This window comes from Thunnus maccoyii, chromosome 9 (assembly GCF_910596095.1).
Source record: "Thunnus maccoyii chromosome 9, fThuMac1.1, whole genome shotgun sequence".
In the NCBI taxonomy this organism is placed as follows: domain Eukaryota; kingdom Metazoa; phylum Chordata; class Actinopteri; order Scombriformes; family Scombridae; genus Thunnus; species Thunnus maccoyii.
Window position 1 is genome coordinate 34,178,647 of NC_056541.1, and position 13,047 is coordinate 34,191,693.

The window sequence follows — 13,047 nt, forward strand, 5'->3', positions numbered from 1 at the left end:
CATCTATTCAACTCGTTCAGTGATTTCAGACAGTTTTTAGGTATCTGAGTAGGACTCTCAATGATAAGTGATCAAATAGCATGGTGAGTTGTTTCAAGTGATTAGCCTTGTTGCTTACACTCATTTTACCAGTCAAGTGGGTTGCAGTACACCAAGGTCTGGGACTAGAGATGAAGTACTATGAAAGTTAGTTGAATAGTCATTATGATGATATTATAAATCAAGGTACAGTGCCTTGTGCTGTTAAACGTGATTAGTTTATTTTGTTGTTAATGTTCTTTCAGTCAAGTACAGCAGTTTAAAGGAGACAGTGGCAGAGCAGAGATGCTATGAATGATCAAAGCAAGAGAACTAAAGCTTCACCTCTAGATGCCTGCGTGATTAATGTGTCCGTGCAGCACATAAGGCGTCTGCATCAACTTAAAAATGGACAAAAGCACAGTGGGACAAACAGGTGGGAGACTACAAGCAAATAAAGGTGAGGCTAATGGAGCGTGCTAATGTGTGCATTTATTAAGCCTGCCGTCTCTTCTCTCCCGGCCCAATCTGCCACTTTGCACAGCTCCCTGGTCCCTGAGGAGTGAGTCATTGCTCACTTTAAATAATGCACCTCATCTAAGGGGCTCAAGAAGCTGCCGTATAGAGCCCTTCATCGTGATGACATTGAGAAAAGAGTCCGCTAGCCTCGGGAACTGCTTTAAGGTTGCTGCCGGACTCTGCAGCCAAACTGCAGGCTGCTTGAGGAGCAGGTAATCTGCTCCTTGCCTACACTTTGCATTAAATGTGTGATTAGGCTCAGCGCTATTGGCTGAGGGATTGAGAGCTCTCCCCAGACCAGTCAAGAGCCACTGTTGACATAACAGGAAAACTGACTGTGAGCTAAGAGACATGGGGAAGAGGAGATGATACCTACATGGCCTAATAGCCAATGAAAATGAGTATATCAGCCCCCCCTCCCTCCCCCAGGTTAGATGTTGTGACAGTAACTGGGAAGCAGATTTCACCTCAAGACAGAAGCAGCTTTTAATTCAATAGCTCAGTGCTCACATACAATGTTTCTGTATGAAAAAGACAGAGAAGTTTGAAGAGTTGGGGGCGGGTGTCAAAAGAAATAAATAAAGTTAGAGTATCATTTCTGAGGCTGTTAAGACAATTAAGACTGCGTGAATCATTGCACTGCGAGTAAACAGTCGGGTGTTCTGCAGTAAATCATAAGCCATTTAAAGCAATGCTTTTATCCAAAAGCAGCACAGTGGGAGCGTGTATTTGTAGCCCGGCTGGTCTCAGTGGGGAACAAACCCCTAACCACTATGGTGTCAGTGTCATGCTGGATCCAGCCAGCAAAGTAATGAGTAATGAGCAAACCCTCAACTCCAGAGGATGTATGGAGAGAATGAGCTGCTGGATGTGGGAATGTGTGGTGTTAAAATACATCCAGTTTATTACAACCTTGGTTTTATTTTTGACAATAATTTCCCAAAATAATAATAAAATATAATGATATATGGCAAGTCATTTACATTATAAGTTATTTGACATTAACTTGTCGTACTTGTATGTGCGTGCAGATTTTCTTTGATATGAGGGGTTAGACTGGAAACCACAACAACTACAACATATAAACTAGCTGCTCTTAGAGGCTTTATTTAGGTACAGCAGTGCTTTGAGCTAAATGCTAATATCAGCAAGCTAATATTTGCAAGTAATTGGTCATAAACTAAAGTACTGGACAAAGGAAAAGTCAGAAACCTTGGTAGAGCTCATCCTCTGAGGACAATGAATTTCATGGCAATCTATCTCATAGTCATTGAGCTACTTCAGGATTTCTAGAACAAAGTGGTGGATCAACCAACAGACCAACATCACCATCCCCTGAGCCTCACTGCTAGCTTGGCTGTGAGCGAATGGAACATCATCCAAGAGGGCTGATTTAATTAAAAAATGTATTTTTATATATATATAGTGCCTTTCTCAATCAGTGCTCTACAATGTAAGACAAAAATATGTAAAATACAAACACAATACAGGAATAACAATTAAAATACAGATAAATATAAATGAAAGAAAGGTAAACTGATAGACAGATATAAAGCCTTCCACCTGTAATGTACTTTGATTGGCCACTGCAGTGTGTCACCACATTGCGGCCAAAGCCTCTCTGTCTCAATGACATGAGTGAGCCAGTACATCCAAATACAGGATGTGAGAACGCAGCCTTACATCCACAGATCTCAGAAATTAATCCCATCATAACTGAAGGAAATCACCCAAAATACAAAGTTAAGACCAGGGAATTGTCCTTTAGTATGCATGTTGTCTTCGAGGCAGATTAATCCGCTAACACATCATAAAGGCATTCCTCTCTACATGTTAGTTTAAAGCCACTGCTCCCATCATTCAGTGGAGGAAATCTTAACAAATCAACACTCTCAGATCTCTAATCTGTGATGACTGATATGAGCTTAGAGAGCTTTGCCGAGGCGTCGCTCTCTGTCATGATCCCGACTGCCCTTTTTTCCTTAAAACCAGCCGCCGCCGCCGCTGTCACCATTCACCGGAGAGACCTGTTTGTTGTAAGCCGCTTTTAATGAGCACACTCCAACTCACCGGCAAATCGCTGTGACTTTTTCACCTGTGCTGGAACAAATTCCAGCAGCCCGTCTGCGTAGCAATAACTTGAACTCGAGGAGCAAGAGTCCACAACACTCGCAGCGAGTCAAACCTGGAACTACGAGCCTGCAGGCATGTTTTGTTTGCAGCCCACCTCTTTTCATAAGCTCTTCTCATTAGTTTGTTGGTTTTCAAGCAGCAGCAGCAGCTCAAAGAGAGATGTGAAGCTCACATAATGGCTCCAAGATAATAACTAGAAAATGTTAAATATGGAAAGTTATGTGGAGATCACAGCCTACAATTTTAACAATGCTTACAGGGAGAATAATGCTGCCATGTACAACAGGATGGCAGGCTGGCAGGCACCATGGGGCTGATGTTTCATCATGTTAGTTAAATAAAAATAATAATAAAAGTACAGAAATCATTAAAGCATTTGCCCACACAAAGTACTTTTTCAATCTTGCAGTATATTCATTAATGTTTGAAGTAAGAAGACAGCTGCTCAGATAACAAAGTGCTGTGCGATTCCTTACATACCTGCAAGAAAAAGTGCATTTATGATGCACTTTAATTAGAAGTGAGCATCAAAAGACACAATTACAGTCATTCTGCTGATGCACAACTACATGTAAATGCAGACTGTAGCTTTCCTCTGCAGGACTACAACTTCTTCTCTTGTATATTTTGCAATGTCTCTGATTCACTCTGTGTGTGTGTGTGTGTGTGTGTGTGTGTGTGTGTGTGTGTGTGTGTGTGTGTGTGTGTGTGTGTGTGTGTGTGTGTGTGCGTGCCTCGGTGTGTTTAGTGTCCAAACACTGGAAGGCTGTGAAATCCTCTTGGGTCCGGAGGTGACGTACGGTCCTCCAGGCTTGGACCTCTTCTGCCCGGTGGCCATGACCATCGCTCACTGTGCCGAGATGGATGCTGAGAACTGGAACATCCAGCTCAAGAGGAGAACCCAGGACAGCAAATGGGAGGTGAGAGCTGCAGGTCCACACCTGTCAAGTACAGTAGAGCCCATCAAGATCTCAGCTTGGCTCAGACATAGCGTTTGGCTTTCCTCTTTGTCTTTTTCCTCAGTGGCTCTATTCTTTTTGTTAAATGCCAGAAGGAATGAAGGGAGAGCAAACCCACTAAACTCCACTGTTTCCCCTGTTTGCAGTGCAGGTGCATCAGTTTCATATACAAATGAAACACCAGGAAAAGTGTCATCCCTCTGCAGCAGAAACAGGTCTTGCTGTTATGTCGTCATATTGAAGGCCAGAATCACTGCTCTGGTTCTATAAACACTTGTTTAATAGGACCAGTTTCCAGCCACTGACTAGCTATCTCACCTTAGCTAGAGAGATGAAATGATAATAGAAGGGATACTACCCCTGCTCAGTTGTTTACATGCCTACAAACATGCTTCTCTCTGCCACTTCACCTACATCTCGGTAACATCTGGATCGAACAACCTGGTGAACCAAGAACATTAAAAAAAACCTAAAATGGTAGATAATGAAACAGCTGCTGATGTGTTAACACCTCGCACATATTAATATCAGTTCAGTTTTATCTGTTTCAACTCAACCTGCTGCAGGCTCATTCTGACCAGAGCGATGCATAGAAACACTGGTATCACTGAGTATCACTAATCATATAGACCAGAGTCTATTTGCACTAAAGAATATTTTAATATTAAGAATAGATGTGTAACGTATCAGCCTTCAGCTCTACGGAGCGTTTTAAACTCTTTTAGATAATTGTTTTGGTTTTCAAGCCTGCGACTCTGCTCTCATTAACTCCGTATCCAGCAGCAACAGACAGATGTTTTCACTGAAGCACTTCAGCTACCTGCTCAGCACCAGATGGCACAGATAAAGTTAGTGACTAGCTGGTGAACATAGTGGAGCGTTTAGCAGCTAAGAAGCCAGATATTTTACTGGAGAGCTGGTGGAATGAGATTCATCAGGTAGCCGGGTACATGACTGCTAACATATTCACTATGACAACTTTATCAGCTGGTGATATTTGAACGTTGTGTTTCACGCTGCCCCCAAGTGGTCATAAACTTGATTGACGCAGCTTTAATTGATTCTATTAATTAGTAACTCCATGAGTTCTGCATCTTCCTTCACTAATTCAAATGCCATTTCTCAAAGAATGTCTAAAGTTATCTTTTGAAGTATTGAAATATTATTATTTATTTATTTATTTATAGAATTATCTCTGCAAAGATCATTTGTTGGGATGTAACTCTTGACTCAGTGTGTCCAGTTTCATGGAAGTTTTGTCTGATCAGATTATCTTGCAGTCAGTTAATAAAGATGTGTATTTCTGTTAGATGACGTGATGTATTCTTTATTCACCATTAGATACAGTGAGTGTGCAGCACAGTGAGTTTTGTAAATGGATGTTGGAGTCATGCTCCTTGACATAAGTTTCTATGGGTTGTTGACTCTGTTTTCTCCCTCTGTTGGCTGACCTTTATATATGTGCTTTATGTGATAAAAGGTCCAGTTAGTCAGTGTGACACATGACTGGTGAATTATGTGTGAGCCATAAAAGACTGCTGGAGCTTTGTGGGTGAGATGATTGATCTGGCCGTATGTCCTCGGTGGGTCCAGAGGGTGACATAAGGCCACATGAAGGTAACATCGCTGCTGCGGTGGGAGGAAAATAAAGAAACAATTACAGCGTGTAATGGCCGGGAAGAGGCATGGCTGCTGTCAGTCTGTGGGGGGGGGTTGCAATAAGGGGGTATAAGGGGCCGTTAGACAAGGGAAGTATTGATTAGTGGATCAGGAAAGACACGGCGAGGTAAATTTAGACGTGAGGCAATCAGGTGGAGAGTCATGGAGATTGTTTCTCTGCTGACCACGACTCGCCATTTGCCTTCACAAACATCTCCCCCACCCCCCATGTACACACACACACACACACACACACACACACACACACCTAACGCACTATTGACAGACACTTAACACAAGCAAACAGTGGAACTTTCACTCAATATTTTGCATTTCTTGTTAGCCGTGCTCCAATGCTTTGGAGCGAGAGACATTGTGTTCTTGGAGTTCTTTATGTTTATGTGTTTTCATTCCAGCAGTGTAGGCTGTGGTTTGTTTCCATTGAATGAGATTGTTTTTACTGGTCTGAATAAAGTCGCGAGAGCTTAATCCTGAGCCCAAAGGCATAACAAGCCCAATCGCTGTCGTCACTTTGCTTTATTTGCTTGTGTTTTTTTTTTTTTTAGCAGTAACCAGCAAGATAACAAGACAAGTGAGGGAGGGGGGGGGGATAATGAAGAGAGTATTCAGTCAGGCGGTAATGTAAATGTAAATCTGACGTAAAGTTTTGGCAAGCCAAGCATGGGTCAGAATAATGAAGAGCGCAGGTTTGCCCCTGGCTGTTGTGGTGCTTGTCAGCACTTAAAAGAGCTTGTTATTTAGAGGAAGAGCAGCCGGATTCGCCTGCTCTCCACATCATCTGCTTTTGTCCTGAATAATGATTTTATAAACGACGGAGATGGTTGTTATAAAGAATATTCAAGAGCTGCAGCAGTCTCTGCATGCACCACTGGCAGATAACCATCAAACCTGCACCGAGATCAAAACCTGGATGAAAAGTCTCTGGTTGAAAATATTCTTCTTTTTTTTTCAAAATAATCGTCACGTACAAAATTCTGAGAGGAGGCGCTGGGGTTTTTGTATTTGACATGTTAGGATCGATGCTGTAGGACCAGTTAGTCTCTGGGTTCTTGTACTAGACCACATCTTTAAGTCTTTTTTACCATTTCTTGTCAAAACATCTACAACCCATGTTGGTTACTGGTTTATCAGACTCTCAACACTCGCAACAACTTGCTCACCAGTTATATCTGACAACCTGCACTGTGCAGAAGTACAGGGCGGAAGGATAAAACTGCTGTTTGTCAAGAAATAGCTCCTAGAGGCACATGTGATCTTCTTTTGGAGAGGTAAAATGTGACTCAGAGTGAAAGGACTTTTTATATTTCCAAATGAACAAAACAAATCATTTAATTCCTTCATTCCATTCACATTTGATCCAGTCTTTCAACTGGATCAATTACTATCAGAATCCACCTTCTTCAGTCTGAGGCTGCTGTTTACACCACCAGTGTGTGCTGTATCAAAAAATAGAAGTTACATTTAGTATCAGCTGATCTTCTCCTCTTACTCTCAGAAAGAAAGTTCATTTCACAAAATGCCAAACACCATTTACCATTTAAGGAAAAATTCATCACTGATATTTGATATTGTAGGGAAATCTCACATCGGTGCTTTGTCCACGTTAATAATCTGTGTGTGAGCTGCTGCTGCAGATTAGAAACCGTGTCGACCCTCTCCAGATCATCCAGCCAGAGACTCCTGTGGTTTTGAAGAGCTCTTCTACTGACGTCTTGTTTGCTTACAGACGTGTCACCACTTTGTCAGTTTGTGTGTTTTTCTCCTCCTGCTTTGAGTTCAGCCTCGTGTTTATCTAACCTTGTCTTGTAGAAGCATTCAGGGTTTGCTATTGTGTGACCAAAAAAAAAAAAATTCTATTCAGTGTTAGAGGGCAATTTCTGAAGATGTGTGAGTGTTGTGAATAAGGAAGCGAAGGAGACCGCAGGGAATATGAATGAATACAAGATTCATGTCACTTAGAGATTTCACTCTAATATTAAAAGGGCGCAGAGATCCTCAGAGCTTCTTTGGTTGAAATAATGACTTCCCGTCCAGGGCTAACCTAAAGAGAGAGAGGAGGGTTTTTAAGAGGCCTAATACCTGAAAATGCTCATTGCCATTAAAATCATTTCAGTAGCCGTTAAAATACACACAACCCACAGAAGCCTCCTCAGACCTCCCAGCTGCAGTCTCATATTATTCAGTGCTGTATTGTGTGTTAAGCTGTGCAGAAAAACATACAAAATGCATAAACATGAAGTATTCACAGAATGAATCTAAAGCTAACATGAACGTGGCCAACATAACATTTCTCACTTTTTGTTGCATGTGGTTGAGCAGTGCAGTGCATGATTATAATGTATGAGCTCCTACTGTATTTACCAGCAGGAAATAAATTGGGTCCAGTGTATCGAGTGGATTTGGCGTCACACTATTTTGTAAGTTTTTTTTTATTCTGATGAGTTGTGATACAATTCTGGTCCGACGCCAAGCTGGCCGAGATAATTCATCATTCAGTGAGCTGGAACATTGCTCTAAGTATTTATATAGTGCTGTTACATCCCTGTAAGCATGTTACTATGTGAACAGATAAGGCTGGTTTTACTCTATATTTTAGTTTTCTTACAAAGTGAAATGAAAAAAACATTTTCCAAGTTCATTTATCTCTTTTTACATGATATATATATATATATATATATATATATATATATATATATATATATATATATATTTTAGTATTTTTACATCAAAAAGTCTCTTTTTGTTTTCCTGCAAAACCTAAAAATGCTTTTGATGACGTCTGTCACATGTTGAGTTTTACATCACTGAAGGTGAAGATGCTCTCATTTCCATTTCACTGTGACTTTAATGTTAACAAATCACATCACAAGACCAAAAGCAATAATGTGTTGAACTAAATAATTGATTTGTAATTCCTGAGTTTTCTGAACATGTAAATCTTGCGGACTGAAATTCAAATGGATGGATTGTTATTAAATGTGATTTAATAACATTCATGGTTGACAGAGGATGAACCAGCCTTACTGCTACTTTGTGTTAAGTTCTAATTAGCAAAGTTTATCCTGCTGGCCGGCCAAACTAAACATCTGCATTCTAGACGTGGTGGTGTGATGACATTAGCATTTAGCTCACAGCACCACCGTGCCTCTAGCGTCGCTGTAGACGCACACAGCCTGCCTCTACCTGAGCAGCGCACGTGCTACACCGCTGAGCTGCTGCGGGCGGCTCACATGCATGCGGTGTCCACACAGACTACAGCCAGTTTGACTTTGATAACGGCCATCAATAATAGAATGTCTTCATTTGCACCGTCTATTTTTAAAAAATAGGTGAGATCCCGAATGTGTAGACGAGGCGCTGCTGCAGCCGTGCGTGAGACGCGTGGTCCATGCCGGCTGCAGGGTTGCTACAGACTGTTAGCATGAAAAGCAAGAGGTTCTGCAGGCTGTGTGTCGCTGCTGTTAGTCTTCTTAAAAATAGTTCAACAATCTCCTGAAACAGTTGGTCGTTGTAAGTTTTAGCATTTCTTTATCACACTTTACTCAAACAGGAGGAAACGGTGCATTTGTTGATCTAGTGAGTATTTATAGCAGCTCCTTTTGTTGACAGTGAGAAAAACATGCAGTCCATTTAGTAGACGTTCTGGAGCTCTTGATTGTATCAAATGATCTTCATCAGCAGATGACGTTTGCCCAGTTGTCATAGAATCGTAGCTTTTTGTCCATGATGGCTCAAACACTGAGCTTCATAGTTTATTCTTGAGGTGAGATTGTTTCATCATCAGAACAGGACCTGCTCCCTGTATAGATATAAAGGCTCATTCTAAAGTACCGAAAACACAGCAGTTCTTATTTTCAGGTGATTATAAACTAATTAAAACATACGTATGAATATTATATTCCATTTATGCCGAGTCCGTTCTGCTAGATGCCACTAAACTCTACATACTGCACCTTTAAAATGATTGTTATTGTATATCTGTTCTGTCATTAGATGAAACCACCAATGGTTATACCAATGTTAATATAATGAGATACAGTAAAGCCAAAGGTTCTAAAGTCATTATGAAAGCAGATTATACTGCCTGCTTGATGCCATAACGCTGCTTAACTTGTGATTTTTGTGAGTTTGTAATAAATACTGCTTCTCATCCTGTGCTTTAGCCTGCTTTTACTCATTAAATTGTATAATCACATGTCTGTCATGGACAGTGGGAGTTAGAGCGTACTGTTTGACAGTATAGTGATGATCTGATCAGTCTGGATGATCAGAGGAAAGTATTTGTCTCCAGAAGAGGTTAAAACACATCTTTACTACTCGTATATTTGATCTCCTTTGCAGTTTTTGTTCAAGCCTGTTTCTTTTGAAGCAGAGTTTGAAGATTTCACGGAACTGATGACACACGGTTTATGATTCCCGTCAGAAAAATGAGCTCCCCGAGAGCTCTCCAAACTGCGTTTGTACCAGCTGACACATTCATTGCAAAAACACAGACTGAAGTTAGCACTTTTGTATATTTCCTTTGGCGTGTCATTACTTCCCACTGATAGAAGAGAACTCCTACTTCCTGCTGGCTTTGCTGTAATGTCTTCTGTTCAATTTCTGATGATAGAAAGGAAAGGGATGTAAAAGATTCCTTCATTCCAGTTGGAAATAATGAAGTGCTTCCCAGCTGCTGTTGTCGTCTCATAAATAAAACACTCTGTGTTCATAATGACTGTTTTGTGTTCTCCTGTGTACTAACACCATCTCTCATGTAGGAAACGCTTCCTCACATTCTCAGGAGACCAGTTACAGTCTGTCTTATGTTACCAAATGTACACTTTTATTTGACAGCAGCGTACCGGAACTCGATCCACAATACGTTCAACTTCATTTACACGCTTTTCTAGCAATGATATCAACGCAGCCCTGGGCATGAATATCTAGTTCCACTATAGACTTCAGCCAGAACCTGTGTGTGCTACTTTAACTATACAGCAACACTTACTGCTGAAGGTGTTAATGCAAGCAAGTCTGTTTCTTTATTTATTCAACCTTTATTTAACCAGGATGCCACACATCCATATGTTCTACCTCAGATTCAGCTTCAACTCTCTCCTCTTTTATCATTTCTTTAGTAAATATCTGCTGCTTCCAGCTTCTCTGTTTGGATGATTTGCTGTTTTTCTTTGTCTTGTGTGAAGGTAAATCAATAACTTGGAGCTTTTGGACTGTTAATTAGACAAAACAAGACATTTGAAGATGTCAGCCTGAGCTTGAGTCAATCGCACTGATCAGTTTGTAGCCGGCCAATCAGAAGTTCAGTATGAAATATCCATAAACTACAGCAAATTGATGAAAGTCTTGGATGAGAGGTGAGGTTGGGAGCTTTATATTAGAAAAGTATGAAAAAAGAAAACTGATATTCTTGAAAGTGTTTTCCAAGGTGACAGTAAAGTGAATCATTAACCTTTAATATATAAGATACCTCAGTGTGATGAATACAGAATATATCTGGACACAGATATATTTACATGATGATGATTCAATGCCATGCACTTATTATATTATATATATTTTTATATTATATTTGATTTATATATTACCTTTTTTATTTGGACGTATACCATTAATTTACTGTAAATATGCAGTATTAATGCCTCTGATGTAGATGCGGTGCTCAGTGTGTCACGTTCACCATCATAATGCTTCTTCTTTGCAGCAGCAGCTGTTTCAAAGAGTCTTCATGAAGGGATATGTGAATACATTTTGTGTTTGAAGTATAATGCAAATAATCTTTTTTTTTTTAAGATATTAAGATTAATGATAACAGATTTAATTGAAGGAAGGACCAGCCTTTCTTTCATTGAAGCCAATATTTTGTTCCTTAATTTAGTATCTTAAAACGCGGCAATATTCTTCTTTCAGTGAAGCTAAATGAATCTCTTTGAATGTGAAAAAGCATTTATAATATTACAGATAATATAATTGATTATAAAGGCTTTAAACTCATTGGTAACTTTATTTAGCATTATAAGCAGTATATAAAGCATTAATAAATGCTTTATAACTCACTAGAGTGTAGCTGCGTAGCGTCGTGTTATTGCTGCTGTATAAACAGATAATGAATGATAATACAGCTGTTATAATATAAAATATGTCTTCAAAGGAAAAATGATAATTGTTGACAAATACTGAACCTTAATAAACACTTAAAATGTCCCAATATCTGCTTATAACTATAACATTATAACGTGTCTATATACTGATTATAAATGCTAAATATGGGGACTTACAGTGTGAAGTGAATTTGTACTGTATATAAATAGTGAATATTACAAAATGACATTATAGATCATGTGATATCATCTAACTGGTGTCATGAACACCGTGTTCTTTATTGTAGGACGTAATGTCAGTGGAGGATGAATCCACTTCCTGTTACTGCCTAATGGACTCGGCGAGCTGCCACCTGCTGCTGGACCAGCCGGGCTCGTACGCCCTGGTGGGCGAGCCCCTGACACAGGCTGCCGTCAAGAGGCTGAAGCTGGCTGTGTTTGGGAGCATGGAGGCCAGCTCCATGAGCTACAGCCTGCGGGTGTACTGTGTGGACGACACGCCGCACGCCTTTCAGGTGGGAAAGGACGCTGTCAGGTGCTCGGCCTGTGGGGGTTTTTTTTTTTTTTCCTGCTTTGGTTTATTCAACAAAAAATGAGTCATGTTCATTTCCAGCAGCACTTTGTTCACAGTTTCAGTTTTTTATAAGAGCAGTATTAATGGCTTAAGTGGTAAATGTACATTCTTTGCCCAGTTTATAAGCTGCTAATTCACAGGCTAAAGCTAATTTAATGCTAGACTGAGTTATTTAAAAATAGGTGGCGAGCTGGAACGTGTACAAGACTACATTTCCCAAAGCTTGGTAATAGTTCCCTGGTTGAAGTGATCAAGAATGCAAAGTGGAGAACACCATCTACTTATTTTGCCGTTGCATGAGTTCATTTGTTTACTCTGGAAATGAATTTTTCATTTGTAGTGACTTTGTTAGCTGTGTTTTTATGTGTGCAGACACATTTTGCCTCCAAAGAATTTGTGTTTAAAATGTACTGCTGTTTGCAACGCTGTGCACACTGCTACATAAAATATAGATGGAGCTAAAAGTTTAATTTAAAACCTGCAGCTAATGGCAAAGCACTGACAGGACAGACTCTGCTAAATAGTTTTATATTAACAATGGATTAAATGACTGTAATGTGAAAGATTTATCACACAGCTCTGCCACTCCCCTCAGATCTACGGAGCCTATTAGCATCTTTTAGCTCACAACTTTACTGTTTTAGTTCAGTCTCACCGCTCTCATGGGTGTTATTTCCAGAAGAAGCAGACAGCTGTTTAATAAATCCCAGCTGCTACAGAGGAGTTAATATCAGACTTACTGTACATACATCTCCAAATGAATGCTAGCATAACAGGCTAACATGTTTGCCATATCAACTTTTGAAGGTGTTAATATGACGGTGTTGTGTCTACAGTTTGATGCATGCAGGTTTAAAGGGTCAGTACACAGACATGATGAGAAGCAGGTGTTTTCACTCACCTGTGGTAGTTTGGAGATATCTGTAGCTGAAATATACACTTGAATATATACATTCCCATCAATAGTGTCCACTCTGGATAATCTACAGTAGATAGTTTCAACAGTGAGGTGTGTGGCTCATTAGATTATGTGTGCAAATGTGTCCTGTGAGCAGATGAAACT

The 13,047-nt window shown here is 40.1% G+C and overlaps 1 protein-coding gene across 4 annotated transcripts in view; it reads left to right on the forward strand.

Annotated features, from left to right (window-relative positions):
• unc5db (unc-5 netrin receptor Db) overlaps nt 1-13,047 on the forward strand; it is a 186,510-nt gene that overhangs the window by 158,561 nt on the left and 14,902 nt on the right. For all 4 annotated transcript variants that reach the window (XM_042422354.1, XM_042422351.1, XM_042422352.1 and 1 more), the window contains 2 exons: nt 3,419-3,590; nt 11,698-11,925. In XM_042422354.1, coding sequence (XP_042278288.1) covers nt 3,419-3,590; nt 11,698-11,925 — 400 coding nt within the window. The remainder of the gene's footprint in view (nt 1-3,418; nt 3,591-11,697; nt 11,926-13,047) is intronic.